The 16,180-nt window shown below is 45.3% G+C and overlaps 3 protein-coding genes across 4 annotated transcripts; 2 read left to right on the top strand and 1 right to left on the bottom strand.

The window, feature by feature from the left end:
• Positions 1–2,706: 2,706 nt before the first annotated feature.
• si:ch211-175m2.5 (uncharacterized protein LOC568697 homolog) lies at positions 2,707–4,994 on the bottom strand. Its single transcript, XM_058063752.1, has 5 exons — positions 4,759–4,994; positions 4,527–4,694; positions 4,345–4,444; positions 3,240–3,370; positions 2,707–3,137 (listed from the first exon to the last, which is right to left on the bottom strand). The coding sequence occupies exons 1-5, from the start codon at positions 4,804–4,806 to the stop codon at positions 2,859–2,861; spliced, it is 726 nt and encodes a 241-aa protein (XP_057919735.1). The 5' UTR covers positions 4,807–4,994; the 3' UTR covers positions 2,707–2,858.
• A 267-nt stretch (positions 4,995–5,261) lies between these two features.
• Positions 5,262–9,655, top strand: polr2g (RNA polymerase II subunit G). The gene is made up of 8 exons (XM_058063753.1): positions 5,262–5,509; positions 5,684–5,793; positions 7,117–7,276; positions 7,459–7,509; positions 7,587–7,652; positions 8,704–8,775; positions 8,868–8,901; positions 9,000–9,655. The coding sequence occupies exons 1-8, from the start codon at positions 5,498–5,500 to the stop codon at positions 9,011–9,013; spliced, it is 519 nt and encodes a 172-aa protein (XP_057919736.1). The 5' UTR covers positions 5,262–5,497; the 3' UTR covers positions 9,014–9,655.
• A 283-nt stretch (positions 9,656–9,938) lies between these two features.
• On the top strand, positions 9,939–14,392 carry eef1g (eukaryotic translation elongation factor 1 gamma). Of its 2 annotated transcripts, none has more exons than XM_058063750.1 (10): positions 9,939–10,024; positions 10,643–10,801; positions 10,883–10,946; positions 11,503–11,645; positions 11,722–11,865; positions 11,944–12,073; positions 12,420–12,621; positions 12,943–13,115; positions 13,406–13,530; positions 14,069–14,392. In XM_058063750.1, exons 1-10 carry the CDS (start codon positions 10,013–10,015, stop codon positions 14,225–14,227), a joined length of 1,311 nt encoding a protein of 436 aa, XP_057919733.1. In that variant the 5' UTR covers positions 9,939–10,012; the 3' UTR covers positions 14,228–14,392. The 2 variants fall into 2 exon arrangements, with proteins under 2 accessions (XP_057919733.1, XP_057919734.1); XM_058063751.1 differs by lacking the exon at positions 9,939–10,024 and adding an exon at positions 10,040–10,158.
• Positions 14,393–16,180: the final 1,788 nt, after the last annotated feature.

Below are 16,180 nucleotides of genomic sequence, written 5' to 3'. Positions count from 1 at the left end.
GTATCATCATAGTATCATCCTTAGTATCATCATAGTATCATCATAGTATCATAGTATCATCTGCTATCAACATCATCTACTGGTGTATCTGTAATTAAAACGTTTACTTTCTGGTAGTTGAATATTTTTATGAGAAATAAGAATGGAAAAAAATTGAAAAAAGGCCTAATTTTACAAATATATATTTTATATATTAGTCATACTTGAAATATGAAATAAAGTACTTTCATTTTAGGTTGTAATATGAGAAACAAAATTTAAATTTTTGGAACATTAGGTTGGAGAAAATGCTATTTTATGGATATAATAATAATAATAATAATAATAATAATAATAATAATAATAATAATAATAATAATAATAATAATAATAATAATAATAATAAATATGGGAATACGTTGGTATTAAAGAAAGTTCACAAACACAGCATAGTATCTTCTGCGTATCCGAAATTGTTGACATTTTTCCAGCAAAAACGAAGACGCGTCAATTCTCCAAAGTCATAACTCAGCAGGAGAGCGTGCATTAATGTTCATATTCCGGGCACACAGGAGAAACAAACATTTGCCAAGAAGCGTTCTTGCCAATTTTCAAGGACAAAAAAAAAGCATCCTGAGATTGTTTCCGCTAATCCAGTCAATCCATACATCATCCCAACGTGCCGGGAATGTGGAGGTCGCTTCCCATGATGCCAAATAACAACACGCCACAACCGTGTGTTTGACACGCGTGGCATCGGCCCCGGCGTACGCTCGCTCTGCAAATCAGGCCGCGGACTCCCATGAGGGCAAACAAACACACAATGCTACGACACAAATAGAACAGATGCAAACCAAAATAGTACACGCCTAAATCGTTCCCGTCGGCGCAAATACGAGATGGCACATGACCCCTAATCCACCGGGATGAAGTAATCTGAGTGAATGTGCATTTAGATTATCAGTCTGGAAGGCTCTAATCTCAAACGCCTCTCCGCTGAGCGCTCGGGACCGTGTGGAGGAATTGAGGGTGATCGCTTGTTGGACGATGAGGGCTTTTTCTTTGCTTGTTCTTCCTGCTGCTCATGATGACCTGCATCCTTACGTTCTCTTTGGCAGCATCCGTCATCACTTGGCCACCAACACGCTTAATGGGGGAGTCCTTGGAACACAAACGGTCGCTTAGATACACTTAACCGAATATTAGTCATGAGGGAATGTGCCGTTTGACGCCCCTGCACACCCTGAAGCTCCATTGTTCCATTAAAGGATGTTGATAGCGCCCCCTGTGCCGTGTGGAGAACATCTCAGCTGGGATCTCCTGGTCATGCCAGTAACATTGGAAGCCATCAGAACCGTCAAAGTAGAATAAAATGTTCTTCCACCTTTCAATGTCCCATGTTTGGTGCTCTCCACCTTTCAACGTCCCATGTTTGGTGCTCTCCACCTTTCAACGTCCCATGTTTGGTGCTCTCCACCTTTCAACGTCCCATGTTTGGTGCTCTCCACCTTTCAACGTCCCATGTTTGGTGCTCTCCACCTTTCAACGTCCCATGTTTGGTGCTCTCCACCTTTCAACGTCGCATGTTTGGTGCTCTCCACCTTTCAACGTCCCATGTTTGGTGCTCTCCACCTTTCAACGTCCCATGTTTGGTGCTCTCCACCTTTCAACGTCCAATGTTTGGTGCTCTCCACCTTTCAACGTCCCATGTTTGGTGCTCTCCACCTTTCAACGTCCCATGTTTGGTGCTCTCCACCTTTCAACGTCCCATGTTTGGTGCTCTCCACCTTTCAACGTCCCATGTTCGGTGCTCTCCACCTTTCAACGTCCCATGTTTGGTGCTCTCCACCTTTCAACGTCCCATGTTTGGTGCTCTCCACCTTTCAACGTCCCATGTTTGGTGCTCTCCACCTTTTCAACGTCCCATGTTTGGTGCTCTCCACCTTTCAACGTCTCATGTTTGGTGCTCTCCACCTTTCAACGTCCCAAGTTTGGTGCTCTCCACCTTTCAACGTCTCATGTTTGGTGCTCTCCACCTTTCAACGTCCCATGTTTGGTGCTCTCCACCTTTCAACGTCCCATGTTTGGTGCTCTCCACCTTTCAACGTCTCATGTTTGGTGCTCTCCACCTTTCAACGTCCAATGTTTGGTGCTCTCCACCTTTCAACGTCCCATGTTTGGTGCTCTCCTGCAAATTCCAAACGGGAAATTTTGGTTATTGTTGTTATTGTATGCACAATGACGGTATGGATAATTACATAACATAGGAGTCAGGGCTAAAACCTCCGGCATGGATCGCATGGATTCCATCCTGTCTTTTGACCCTCAGCACTTTCCATCTCCTCCTTATCAAGCCCCGTTGGACTTCATGTCAGCTTAGACAAAGAGCAAAGATAAAGTCCTATTGATTTAGCCATCAGTGTAAAAAGGCAAAGACTCCACCGGGAGTCAAGATGACATGAAATGTTGACATCATGGAGCCGTTTGGGTTTTATTCTTTGTGTATTTTTAACAATGTTTAGTATGCATGGAACATTTTACTTATAGTGATGTCTTTTGAATGAGCTCATCAGACCAGTAAAGTTGGTATATTACACTTAAGAATAGTGTACTGTATCATGGTGAGCTTGTTTGTTTTTTTACATATACATTGCAGTATGATACTCTGCTGCCCTCTAGTGTTGGCAAATAGTTCCTCCATGGGTCCACAGGAAGAATCAGCACAGCTTTCAAACTTTCTATGACTTTATTAATGACAAAAAATAATCATTTCAAATATTCCACTATTGGAGGTAAAATATACTAAGTATTTGAACATTGATTGACATTTCGACAACAAAGGCCTCGCTTCACCGAGTGATAAAATCTTGGCCATCACGTCACTCGCCACCATCCTTGCTCTTGTCCCGCGGTACGCGCCCCATCTTATAAAACTCCACATTGGGTCGCATGTCGGTGAGGTGGGCGAGTCGGTTCGACATGGCGAAGAAGGCGGCGATGGCGGCGATGTCCCAGGCGTCCTCACGGTCAAATCCCGCGTCCTCTAGTGACCGGAAGTGCTGCTCTGTGATGGTGTCGGCGCGGCACACGGCCATGGCGAAGTCCAGCATGGCGCGCTCTCTGGGTTGCAGCTCCGCGTTCTCGTAGTTGATGACGACCTGGGTCAGACGTCGTGAGGATATTGTGATGTCTGCAGGTTTCATTTTGCCAAACCCGACACACAAGCAGCTGAGCGGGAAGTAGCAACCGGCGCGCCGTACCTGGTCCGAGAGCGTGGGGTTCTTGGAGTAGATGCGGTGCAGCGCGCCGTGGGACACCACGCAGTAAAGACACTTGTTGTGTATGCTGGTGGCCACCACGATCAGCTCCCGATCCGCCTTGGTTAGTCTGCCTGCAAAGACAACACAGGCCATGCGGGGTTGATTCCAGGCAGGGAATTCCATCCGGTCCAAGGCGGACACCCGAGTTCAATCCCACCCAAATTGTCCATAGGTATGAATGTGAGTGTGAATGGTTGTTTGTCTATATGTGCCTTGTGATTGGCTGGCCACCAGTCCAGGGTGTACCCCGCCTCTCGCCCGAAGACAGCTGGTATAGGCTCCAGCACCTGCCGCGACCCTCGTGAGGAAAAGCGGTAGAAAATGAACGAATGAATGAGGTCTCCTCCTATGTTGTGTGGAAGTGGTAACTTTTTGGCTTCTTATTTTGTCTTTTCCCACCCTCGGCCATCTCTGTGTGGAGTTTGCATGTTCTCCCCGTGCATGTGTGGGTTTTCTCCGGGTACTCCGGCTTCCTCCCCAATTCCAAAAACATGCTAGGTTAATTAGCGACTCCAAATTGTCCATAGGTATGAATGTGAGTGTGAATGGTTGTTTGTCTATATGTGCCCTGTGATTGGCTGGCGATCAGTCTCTCAGCCGAAGACAGCTGGGATAGGCTCCAGCACCTGCCGCGACCCTCATGAGGAAAAGCGGTAGAAAATGAACGAATGAATGAGGTCTCCTCCTATGTTGTGTGGAAGTGGTAACTTTTTGGCTTCTTATTTTGTCTTTCCCCACCCTCGGCCATCTCTGTGTGGAGTTTGCATGTTCTCCCCGTGCGTGTGTGGGTTTTCTCCGGGTACTCCGGCTTCCTCCCCAATTCCAAAAACATGCTAGGTTAATTAGCGACTCCAAATTGTCCATAGGTATGAATGTGAGTGTGAATGGTTGTTTGTCTATATGTGCCCTGTGATTGGCTGGCGATCAGTCCGGGGTAAAATCTCCAGTACTCTGATTCACATGTAAGAAAAGCCTAACTTATGTATATATTTTTATTATATCTGTGTGCTATGCCTTTGCATCCTGGACTAGAAATGCAACCCACCTGTCTCCTTGTTCATAAGTTCATTGTAGTAGGAGAAGAAGGCTCGAAACTCCGCAGGTCTGTGAGAGAGGACTTTGAACACGTTGGGAAGGAAGCCGCCCTGTCAACAAACATGACGCAACCACACACTTGTGTTTTTGTTTTGTTACGCGTTCGCACAATGGCTGACTTTGTACGCCTACCTTGGACTCCACTTCCTCCATCAGCTCCACGATGTCATACGGCAGGTCTTTCTTGGGAGGCACCGGATAGCGGCTGATTGTTTCCGGGGGGTCGCTGGAGAAAAGTCTGGCCCACGCCGTCTCCTCAACCCGCTTGGCCGGGACCAAGCCCCTCGAACGCGGGGACGTCTGCCGGGAACCGTGCGCGGTTACAACAGACACTCAAACGCACCACAACCAATGAAGAACGTACAAGGTGAGTGGACGCCAGAAAGAACCTCCGAACGAAGACACTCGCCATTAGAAATTGTTTTTGTAGCGCCAGGATGTTTGAGGAAGTAGGCCAACGTTAAAGATACTATATTCAAGCATGTAGTTTACTTCTGGTCATCTCACATCGGCGACTCCGGCTGTATGGTCAGAGCGGTTTCGTTTTCAGTACCCAATCGGAGTACAGTATTGTGGGTCCGCCCCGAAAGCACCCAGCGACCCTCTGACGTCTATTTCACGCGACGAATTATACCGCCCTATGTTGCTTTACGGTGCATCTGCTTCTCGTTTTGCAGCACCATGTAGCAAAATACGGCAGCATTTCAGGAAGTAGCTCGCCCTAATAGGGCGCTTTTTAATTACCCTCCGCGCCGCTAGGTGTCGTTTCCGTCAAAACACAAAGCACTTTACAGAAAATATAACATATTTGTGGCGCGATATACAATCGTTCATGTTTTGTGATGATTTAGGTTGTTAATTTAACGATGCGGCGTCGTTCCACGTCGCCTAACGTTACACTAAACACGCCATTCATTCACACTCCACTCCCTGGAAGGCATAATTCAGGGAAAACGGAAGTTGCTCCGATCAACGTCCACCAGTTCAGACTGGCATTGCTTCATACGAGCACTTTGGTAGAAAAAATTTAAAAAAAAGACATAGTTCAGTTATTTCACGGTAATATTTTAAGCGAGAACCGATTGAGCACACAGAGCAAGGGAATGTTTTATCATGTAAGTTGTTTTCATGCTCTTTTACCAATTGGATTTGCTTTTGTTTGAATGTTGGCCCTTTGTTGCCACCAACGTTCAGTGCTGTAATGTACGCTCACAACGTGTATTGTTGGACAATACCTACATTAACCCCAAATCCACATATCTTGTGTCTTGCCTTTTTCATGTCCCCAGATATCTCTGGAACATGAAATTTTACTTCATCCGAGGTACTTTGGCCCCAACCTTCTAAATAGCGTCAAGCAGAAGCTGTTCACTGAGGTGGAGGGGACTTGCACCGGGAAGTGAGTAGATGGACGTGAACGCCTCATGTGTGTCCTGGGTGCCGTTCTGTCCCCCCTGGGGTGGTCTTGGGGGGTGGGGGGGGGTCTCGGACACTAAGAATGGACACTTTAGCTAGATGGACATAACTTTACATTCAGCCCGCCAATCACTTTAAATGCATTCATTTTAGTTTCGTTTTCCCTCATGTGGCTCAATCAAATTAAAGTCAGTTAAAAGAACACCAGCAAAAGAAACATAGTCATATCAACTGAAAAAATAGCTTGGGGATTTTGGTTTATGATTAACAGGTTTTCTATTTAAACAGTACATATGCATATCAATTCATTACAAATGTATATTTTATATATATATATATATGGGGGTAAGTGAACAAATGTAACAGATTGTAAAAGTTTCCTAACAGGTGAGGGGGCTTTAATCATCTTTGCTTCTTCCTACTTCTTGTACATGTGAATTAATTTAATTTAATTTAATTGTAACTTGATGCATGTTCAAATAACATGAAGCTATTACTATATTTTAATAATACAATTCTTAAAATTGTTTTGCTTTCATTCATTCATTTTCTACTGCTTATCCTCACGAGGGTCGCTGGTGCCGGAGCCTATCCCAGCTGTTTTTGGGCCAGAGGTTAATGGCCAGCCAATCACAGGGCACATATAAACAAACAACCATTCACACTCACATTCATAACCTATGCATAATTTGGAGTCGCTAATTAACCTAGCATGTTTTTGCAATGTGGGAGGAAACCGGAGTACCCGGAGAAAACCCACGCGTGCACGTGGAGAACATGCAAACTCCACACAGAGGCGGCCGAGGGCGAGCTCTCATTTTGAGGGTTAAAAAAATGTCTGCGGTGTTCTGACACCTCAAAATTTGAAAACTCGTGCTTGAGCCAATCCGCGTCCAGCTGGGCATGACGGCAACGAATCGGCACAGCAGCAATAAACGCAAAGGTTAGAAATAATCCCCACATTCAACTGACTCACGCACAAACGCATGCAGACGCGCAGTGTTGCAATAGCGTCATGACAGCGACGCTCCTCCCACCATCTGCCATCTTGCGCAACAATTGGAAAAAAAAAACAGAGGCAAACAAATGCAGAAATAGCGACTTCCACGCATCGTCCTCCTTGCACAAGAGAATTCAACCACAAAAGTCAACACACAAACACACACACACACACGGTACACTGGGGGGGGATTTCCTGTCCCGTCTGTGCACTCTGACCCCATGCACGGCTCTGCTGGTTGCAGCCAAGTTGCCTTCCATGCGGTGCACACTTGAAGGGCCCCCTTTGTGTCTGCCTGTCTTGCAGGTATGGCTTTGTCATCGCAGTGACCACCATCGACAACATCGGTGCAGGTGTGATGCAGCCGGGCAGAGGTTTCGTTTTGTATCCAGTCAAATACAAGGCCATCGTGTTCCGGCCGTTTAAAGGGGAAGTGGTGGATGCGGTCGTGACTCAAGTTAATAAGGTCAGATCAGTCAGTGTCTTCTACCATTACTATGAGTTGGTGCATTTGTTGGGAATACCAGCTGTGTTGGCTGTGCGGTGTCTTGCACGGACACATGTGGGTCATGTTCAGAAACAGGTTTTCTTGTGTGATCAGGGTGCTAAAGTGTAAAATTCTTGTGTGTGTGTGTGTGTGTGTTGCAGGTTGGTTTGTTCACAGAAATTGGACCCATGTCTTGTTTCATCTCCCGTCATGTGAGTCGGCTTTCAGTCTAAACGTGAGACCCAGTTTGCATAAACGCTGTCCCACGCTAAACAAGCTCTGTTTCCAGTCCATCCCCTCAGAAATGGAGTTTGATCCCAACTCTAACCCGCCGTGTTATAAGACAGTGGATGAGGTAAGAGAGAAAGGGGGGTTGGGGGGGGGGGGATACAATTCCAAACTAAAGTCACACATTTATGTACAACATGAAAACAAGACTAGCTCCACAAAGGGAAAGGGACGGTGAGCGCAGCGCAGCGCAGCGCAGCGCAGCATGGGCATAGCAGTGTTTGTATACATACACGCCAGCTGCACTCTACACTCGGCTGGAGGAGCCTTACAAACTCAAAACACCATAAATCACCACAATGTTGGGGGGAGGGGGGAGGGTGGGGTGTTGCCCATCATCCACAATCCTTATGTAAGACATGAACACACGTCTCTCTCTTTTCTGTGCATGCTAACGTTATAAAAAGAAGATAAAAAGTGGCAGGTGATGACTGCAGGTCATGGAATGGAATTCCACCGAGACTGGCCGCTATTAAAACACCTCCAACATGTAGTAACGGGTACATTCATGGTAGTAATACTTACAGTATTTTGGTCACGTTAAGCATTAGCAGAGCGGCCTTCCCGGGTGCATTAATGTCACATAGCAACACATAGCAGCTTAGCGTGAGTCCAGCGGTGTCCAGACCTTTTGCAGCGAGGGCCGCATAGTGGAAATGAGAGGATGCAAGTCCACTTTGATATTTAGTGTAGGTATGCTCATCATGTACGCATATATAGAGAGACAACTGCATCTCAGCTTTGTGATGTAGGTGCAAAATTATTTGACTTGACTCTGTGTTTTTTCTCACCATTTTTGATGGTTTTTTTCTTTTTTTTTTTTAAATAATCTTTTTAATTTTTTTGTGGTAATATTATGCTTTATACCTATGTTATAACTATTTCTCCAATCTAACTTTCCAACTTTACTATTCTTCCTGATAGTAGTACATCTTTCTTTAGTAATACACTATATTGTTTATTTATGTTAATTTTTCCTGATCTAATCTTACATTGTTCTTGTAAAATGGCCACTTTTTCTTTTTAGATGTTTTCATGTTGTGATTGTATTCCTCTCGCGGGCTGCACTTTGGACAACGTCCAAGCTTTGTTTGGAATAAAAGTTCTTTTCCTTTTAGGACATTGTAATCCAGCAAGATGATGAGATCAGGCTTAAGATTGTGGGAACTCGAGTGGACAAAAATGACATTGTAGGTACTTTTGTGTGTGTTGGCATACTTCATTTGCATTGTATTTGCGTGTGACTCACAGTACAATATACATTTTTACCCCCCCACCCCAGTTTGCTATTGGATCTCTCATGGATGACTATCTAGGTGAGTATGACTGTACTCCAGATTAAGTTTCTAATAATATACGTTTTCCCTATTGCTATTACTTTGAATAAATACTAATGACCTGTCTATTTGTCCAGGCCTTGTGAGCTGATCAGCCTTGGAGGATACAAACGTAATCTGTTTTGTATGGAAGTACATTTACTAGCCTGTCTCAGTGTGGGTTGCACCTCACAGAATTATTACATTTTTTTTATTTACATTTTTGTGTTGTTTTTTTTACGTGGGCAATTCTGGTGACTTGACATCTATACCATGTGATCGCTGTGATGACTCACTTATAGTTTTCAGGTATGTTTTTCAACTCTGTATTGTTTGATTGTTGTGACGTTCAACATAATAAAATGGTCGTGTTATGTCTGTGCTCCTTAGGTGGCTTTGTATTAACTTGCTCATTTTAGACTTGTTTATTTTTTTAAAACCAAACCACCGCCTGCCACCAGCGGACATGTGACCAGTCGTGGTTTAACAACAGATTGTACACAGAAAAATAAAATGTTCACAATCATGATTGATCCTGCATACGTGTATGAATATATATGATCAATGTTGTTCTGCCAAATTGCTATGATTAGCTGACATAACTAGTGCATGTTCCTGTAATGACCGTATATAACATGCCTGTCAGAGCTCCCGTTTACTCTAGGAAACTCCAGAATGCATATAATAGTAGTATAGAATATTTTCTTGCACATTCCCCCTCCTTTAACGTCGATTTAAACAAATTCCTGGCTGTTCTTCATGTAATAAAAGTCATTTGAAAATAGGTTTATAAAATGTGCTTTGACTGCCATCTAGTGTCCACTTGTGGGTCATGTTTTGTTCCAGTGGGTGATGAGTGATGGAGATTAAACGGGAGTTAGCCTAGGGAGTTTTCTAGATAATGTCCCTTATTTTTACATACACATATTGACAGATAAATTGTCTTTAAATTTCACTTCATAATAATATGAGTAATTATTTTAAGAAGTTTCCCCAATTTTGATATTTAGATCAATGCGGTATAATGGACATTCCTGGTGAAAGGGCACGTCACGTGACGTAAATACGTCATCAAGCCGCGCCGTCGTTCTTTCTTTCTCTCGTCCTGAAGATGGCGGCAGGGGTGAGTAAGATGGAGTGGCCCAGAATGTTACTTTTTGTGGACTTCATCTGCACTATCCGTCCTAAATCATAGTCATCGTTTCAGTTACACGGCACAACTTAACGCAGTCTCTACGTTGGCGCTCTCCCGCTATGGTATTTGAGTATATTTGCCACGTAAATCATTTCGCGAGTATTGTAACAATCGTTAACCGACGGCTACACTGACGTAGCATTCAAAGTGAATGACGCCCACTGACTTATGCCACGTTAGCCATGTTAATTCACCGAAAACATTGTCATTGGGGCTTCCTTGAAATGGCGGCGCTGGCGATGTAAAGTTTCAACGTTTGCCTGTGTTTTTTCCACTGAAGTAAAGTTTTTTTTGTCTTGATTGCTAGTTAGCACAAATGGGCATGGTGACACGTGAGTGCCAGCTGTCTTTTCGAGGTTGTTTTTAAATCAATGAATGTGAAATTGTGGCTAAATGGTTACTTCTTTCGGATACAAGTAGAAGACTACATAGCCTTTTAATGATTGCTACTGATCCACTGAGGTGATGCTTCTCTGGTGATGGATTTTGTTGAGTCACGCATGCACAAGATCTGATGATCACTTTCGATATGACCCCCGTTTCTAGACTCTGTACACGTTTCCAGAGAACTGGCGGGCCTTCAAGGCTCAGATTGCTGCTCAGTACAGTGGCGCTCACCTCAAAGTGGCCAGCAGCGCCCCTGCCTTTACCTTCGGGCAGACGAACCGCACCCCTGCCTTCCTCAACAACTTTCCCCTGGGCAAGGTTAGCGCCTTCTCATCTTCACAGAACCAGAGCTTGTAAACCACCAACTGGTTTGACTGAGTTGTGCTCTAAACTGAATAGGTACCAGCCTACCAGGGAGACGACGGGTTCTGTCTGTTTGAGAGCAACGCCATTGCCCACTACTGTGAGTAGATGTCCGCTGTTGTTGATTTAATGCAGCAGTTTCCTGTAGGGATGCTCTGATTGTTAAACTTAATACAAGGCACTAAATTACATGTTATGGTACGATTCCAAAACATGCAACATATCATGTGACAATTAAATTGACTACTTGGAACATTTCAAAATGATAAGAATGAAGACATGAACTTTAGTGTTAACGTATGAGCCCCTGTCACTCCTGCATGGAAGTGAAGTGGGAGGCTGTGTAGTGTATGCTAGGTGTCTTGAGACCTGCTTGTGTCTGGGGGGGGGGATACCCACAGGAGCAGCTCCAAGAGAGAGAAAAGGAGCAACAGTCTCCTAAAAATACCGTCTCCATTTTCGCCGCTATTGATTAATCTGATATGTGATATTCGGCCCCCCCGATATATCGGTCGGGTTCTAGTATGGACGATGCGTGTCTGCAGTATAAAACCCTGATGGCGGCATCACTGGTGTTCAGGAAATTTAGTTTTTATTCCATGCGCATATATTAAAGCGTTGCATGTTTGTAATAACGTTGTCCCTCTAAAATGCAGTGAGCAATGATGCCGTGCGTGGTGCCACCCCCCAAGCTGTGGCTCAGGTGCTGCAGTGGGTGAGCTTTGCTGACTCTGAGATCGTCCCCCCAGCGAGCACATGGGTGTTCCCCACTCTTGGAATCATGCAGTTCAACAAGCAGGTAAATGGCTTAATGTAACATTTTAGTAAAACATACCAGATTGAATTCACGCTTCTTCCGTGTGGGTGTGTCTAAGGCCACAGAGCAGGCAAAGGAGGATGTGAAGAAGGTGCTCACGGTCCTCAACCAGCACCTGAACACTCGCACCTTCCTGGTGGGTGAGCGTGTGACCCTTGCCGACATCACCGTGGCCTGCTCCATGCTGTGGCTCTTCAAGCAGGTTGGCCATCAAGTCCAACGTTTGCTTCCCTGAACCTTTTCAGCTGGGTGATGCACCAGCTCTGTTTTTGCCGTCCAGGTCCTTGAGCCATCTTTCCGCCAGCCTTACACCAATGTCACCCGTTGGTTCCTCACCTGTGTCAACCAGCCCCAGTTCAAGGCTGTCCTCGGGGAGGTCAAACTGTGTGAAAAAATGGCCCAGTTTGATGGTGAGTGAAGAAGCCACTTTGTCTGCACAGGCAAGGCCACCTTTTGAATTTTAGATGAAATGACCGTGGTACATTTGGGGTAAATGGTTGTCCCCTGTCATTGGCAAGGCAGTGCCCGTTGTGACACGGTCTTAATCATACGGGGGGAAGAGCAAACATGAGTCCACATTCATCCCAGTCATCTCTGGTTCAGTGAGTTCCAGGCTGGTTCATGCGGTGGTCACATTGGAAGTGAAACTATCATGTACAATAGACATGGAGTATCTTAAGGACGCTCAAAGTAGCCTTAAAGTCTTTATTGTGTCTTGGACCGTGGGAAAATGTAACTGTTGTGCTGTTCTTTTAGCCAAGAAGTTTGCAGAGATGCAGCCCAAGAAAGAGGCACCTGCCAAGAAAGACAAGGCTGCAAAGGAGCCCAAGCCTCAGGAGAAGAAAGAGAAGAAAAAGGAGGAGAAGAAACCTGAACCCGAGGAAGAGATGGATGACTGTGATGCTGTTTTGGCCGCCGAGCCCAAAGCCAAGGACCCCTTTGCAGAGTTACCAAAGAGGTAGGAAAAAACCCTCACATTTGGATCTTCACATTCTTCATTTTCTCAATGATTCAAGACGTGTCAGGATTAGTGGGTAACTCTAATCAACCAGGGGGTCCAAATTCTAATTGTCCCCTGTCATTGGGCAAGGCAGCGTCTGTTGTGACACAGTCTTAATCAGACGGGGGAAGAGCAAATGAGTCCACATTCATCCCAGTTGTCTCTGGTTCAGTGAGTTCCAGGCTGGTTCATGCGGTGGTCACATTGGAATCCAACTAGAAGATGCCCGCTTGACCTGTAGGCCACATGCTGATGAACGCCTTATTTCCTCTCCTGCAGCACGTTTGTCATGGACGACTTCAAGAGAAAGTACTCCAACGAGGACACAGAAAAAGTAGCCATTCCTCATTTCTGGGAACAGTTTGACCCCGAGGGGTACTCCATCTGGTATTGCCAGTACAAATACCCAGAAGAGCTTACAGAAGTCTTTAAAAGCTGCAACCTCATCAGCGGTGAGTAGATGTGACTTCTGGTGTTACATGCCGAGACATTCACAAGGTTTGTTCCATTTGTGTCCCTCAGCCTGTAGGCCGTCCCCTGGCATTTGGCAAGGCTGTGTCTTTTTGTGGCGCAAAGTCCTAATCAAAAAGGGGGTACATGAATTTTGGGCTCCATTCATCCCAGTCCTCTCTGATTAATGAGATGAAGGCTGGTTCATGCTGTGGCCACATTATGAACAGACCTGATGGTACTCCTGGTTAGGTCTATTACCAAATTACTAAGCCCTCTTTGTCGTCCACAGGTATGTTCCAGCGCCTTGACAAACTCCGAAAGAATGCCTTCGCTAGCGTCCTCTTGTTTGGTGCCAACAATGACAGCTCCATCTCTGGACTGTGGGTCTTCAGAGGCCAGAAACTGGCTTTCACTGTAAGTCGACTGACAACCTCCTGGTGTCACAATGGCGTCAGTCATCTTTGGCTTTTGCAAATACTTCCACATCAACGGTACACACGTTGAAAGCCAGCATTCCTGCTTAAGTTGCACATTACCCACATATTAGGCAGTTGTATCCTTCAAGCATAATGCTACGCTACACTAGCATACTAGCTAGGCTACTGAATGTAACATTACATAGGCTGTATGCTTTGTAGGAAGGTACATGTGGACTAATGTTTGAATCTATGCAAGCGCTTACCCCCGTCATTGGGCAAGGCAGTGCCCAGACATGGCACGTGATCTTAATCTGACGGGGGAAGAGAAAGTCTCGTCCATTTTCATCCCAGTCAACTCTTGTTCAGTGAGTTAAGAGGCTGGTTCATGCCATGGTCACATTAAAATAAATACTAAAAAAATGCCCCACTCAGGTGAAAGGCAAGTGCAACACTTCCTCGTTTGCTCTGCCACAGACCTGAGGTCAGATAGCAGGTATTGAAAAGAGCATCTTGTTTTTGTCTCCACTCCCCAGCTGTCCCAAGACTGGCAAATCGACTACGAGTCATATGACTGGCGCAAGCTGGATCCCGCCAGCGATGAGTGCAAGACCATGGTGAAGGAATACTTCACGTGGGAGGGAGCGTTCAAGCATGTGGGCAAAAGCGTCAACCAGGGCAAGATCTTCAAGTGAGTGGACATTGGGACAGTCTGGAATGAAAGCACTTTAGGCCTCTCAACGCTTCCACCCTACAAACTTTGAGCCGCCAGGTGCTAAACGCAACCGAAGGTGTTTTGGATTTCTTTGTGGCCCCAAACTTTTGCTGTGACCTGCGAAATAAAAGTGTTTTCCACAGTGGCCTTGGTGGAGTCTGTGTGGTGGTCTGGCTGACCCCCGTCCTCTGGGATAAAGTGTAGTCCATGTGCCGTGTATGTTCGAGAATGGGCCACTGAAGAACTGGTAGAATGGCTCTAAAGCTAGTTGATGATGGCCGGAATGTATATTTAACATTTGCCTGCTTAGTTGGTTTACAGATTAAACATGCCGATGTTCACAGGGAGGTGTCATTGATAAAATCTTCAAGAAAAACTACAAGAATGCACCGCTTGATCTGAACTTAAATATAAAACTTTGAATATAAATTCGGCAGCCACATTTTGTTGGACAGGCAATTAAAAACTGCATTAAAATTCAAACTAGCGTTTCTCAGCTGGAGTTTCAGGACGGCCTTTAAATACCAAAATGTGAACAAACGTGATTTCTGTTGGTGTTGATACGTCATCAGCTGATGTTAAAGGCTAGAGAACCTGGCGACATGCTGGCATGGCTGACATATGCCAGGCCTGTCGGCGGCCATGATCCCTGACTGCTGTTGGATGTGGTCATGAAGTCAAGTCGTTATGCCAAGAGCTGGAGCCGGAGGATCTGATTGGCTGTCGAGACACGGATGATGTCGGCCCAAATGAAGGCCTTGCCTGGCGCTGGCTGCGGCCCAATAACCATCAAACGACATCTACGACAGAAGGGCTTCAAAACAGAACTTCTTCAAAGACCATGTTGCCTTCAAGCGGCCTGGAGATCGCAAACATGGAAGAAACTTATGAGTGAGTATCCCCCTTGATCGTCCTGATGGCTTCCAACCTTCCTGGCATGACAAGGACATCCCCATCTTCACCGCTTGGAGCAACGTTCCTCCTCACCTCCACCAAAAGCAGTCCAAGTAATCCTCTTTGAATATGTTCTATCTGTTAGCTGCGTCATTGAGCATTTGCAATCACACTGCAAGGACTTCATGTGCTGTGTTCTACATAGGCCACTAGGGGTCACTAATATTTGGTGATGTCACATGACCCCCAAAACAACAGGCCTTTATTGCAGGGCAACCACCTGTTATGTGGTAGACTTTGGTCTGTTTGTCAAATATTAAAATACGATTATTATGCAGTATTTTAGTCACTAAGTGTGGTAGCAGTGATTGGGACATTAGCTGACATGACATCACCTCACTTGCGTCAAGTCAAGTCTTCTCATCCCGTGTGGAAGTGGTAGGTTTTTGGCTTCGTAAGGGGAGTACGTTGCAATGTGGCGGAAACCAATAATAAAACCCAATAATGTTAAACTCTTCAGAAAGCCATTTTTATGCCATATTCCATTTATCAACATTGAATCCTATATCAATGATATAGGGGTGTTATTTCATGTGGAGAGGGCTCTAATGTTAGAAACGTGGATCTCATTTTACAATGAGGTACACAATATAATGTAGTTACTGAGGAACTAATGAGTAGTAATTCAGTACTGTACTTTGGTGTACCTTTACTGTAACGTGTCATGGTTTCCCATGTTGTGAAGCTTCACTTATCATGGTCGGTCTGGAAGCGAGATTACTGCAGCGGCTTCCGTGTGATGATTGACAGACGTAAGCCTCGAATTAAAGCCATCAAAGGAAGCACAGAAGATGGTGAGAGACTACTTTCACTGCACTTCTCCATCCTGCAGATGGCAGCGGAAGCTCACGCCTGGGATGCCGTCGGGAACCGGATCGACACCAAACCGGTTTTGCTGTTTGCATAGAACCATGGAATGCTGCCAGCACGGGTTCTTGCTTTGCTAATGCACAACACAAACCTCCAACTCCAGGACCAA

Source organism: Doryrhamphus excisus, chromosome 23 (genome assembly GCF_030265055.1).
Source record: "Doryrhamphus excisus isolate RoL2022-K1 chromosome 23, RoL_Dexc_1.0, whole genome shotgun sequence".
Classification (NCBI taxonomy): domain Eukaryota; kingdom Metazoa; phylum Chordata; class Actinopteri; order Syngnathiformes; family Syngnathidae; genus Doryrhamphus; species Doryrhamphus excisus.
The sequence above is the reverse complement of the archived record's forward strand: the minus strand, read 5'-3'. Positions and strand labels throughout refer to the sequence as shown.

Bases quoted from the DNA above. Each gene is read 5' to 3' on its own strand.
- polr2g (XM_058063753.1), top strand. The intron at 7,653-8,703 runs GTAAGAGAGAAA...TTTTCCTTTTAG, and splicing joins GTTATAAGACAGTGGATGAG to GACATTGTAATCCAGCAAGA. The intron at 8,776-8,867 runs GTAGGTACTTTT...CCCCCACCCCAG, and splicing joins GAGTGGACAAAAATGACATT to TTTGCTATTGGATCTCTCAT.
- eef1g (XM_058063750.1), top strand. The intron at 11,646-11,721 runs GTAAATGGCTTA...GGTGTGTCTAAG, and splicing joins TCATGCAGTTCAACAAGCAG to GCCACAGAGCAGGCAAAGGA. The intron at 12,622-12,942 runs GTAGGAAAAAAC...CCTCTCCTGCAG, and splicing joins TTTGCAGAGTTACCAAAGAG to CACGTTTGTCATGGACGACT.
- si:ch211-175m2.5 (XM_058063752.1), bottom strand. From the start codon at position 4,806: ATGGCGAGTGTCTTCGTTCGGAGGTTCTTTCTGGCGTCCACTCACCTT. The intron at 4,445-4,526 runs GTAGGCGTACAA...GTTTGTTGACAG, and splicing joins TGGAGGAAGTGGAGTCCAAG to GGCGGCTTCCTTCCCAACGT. The intron at 3,371-4,344 runs GTGGGTTGCATT...TTGTCTTTGCAG, and splicing joins ACTTATGAACAAGGAGACAG to GCAGACTAACCAAGGCGGAT.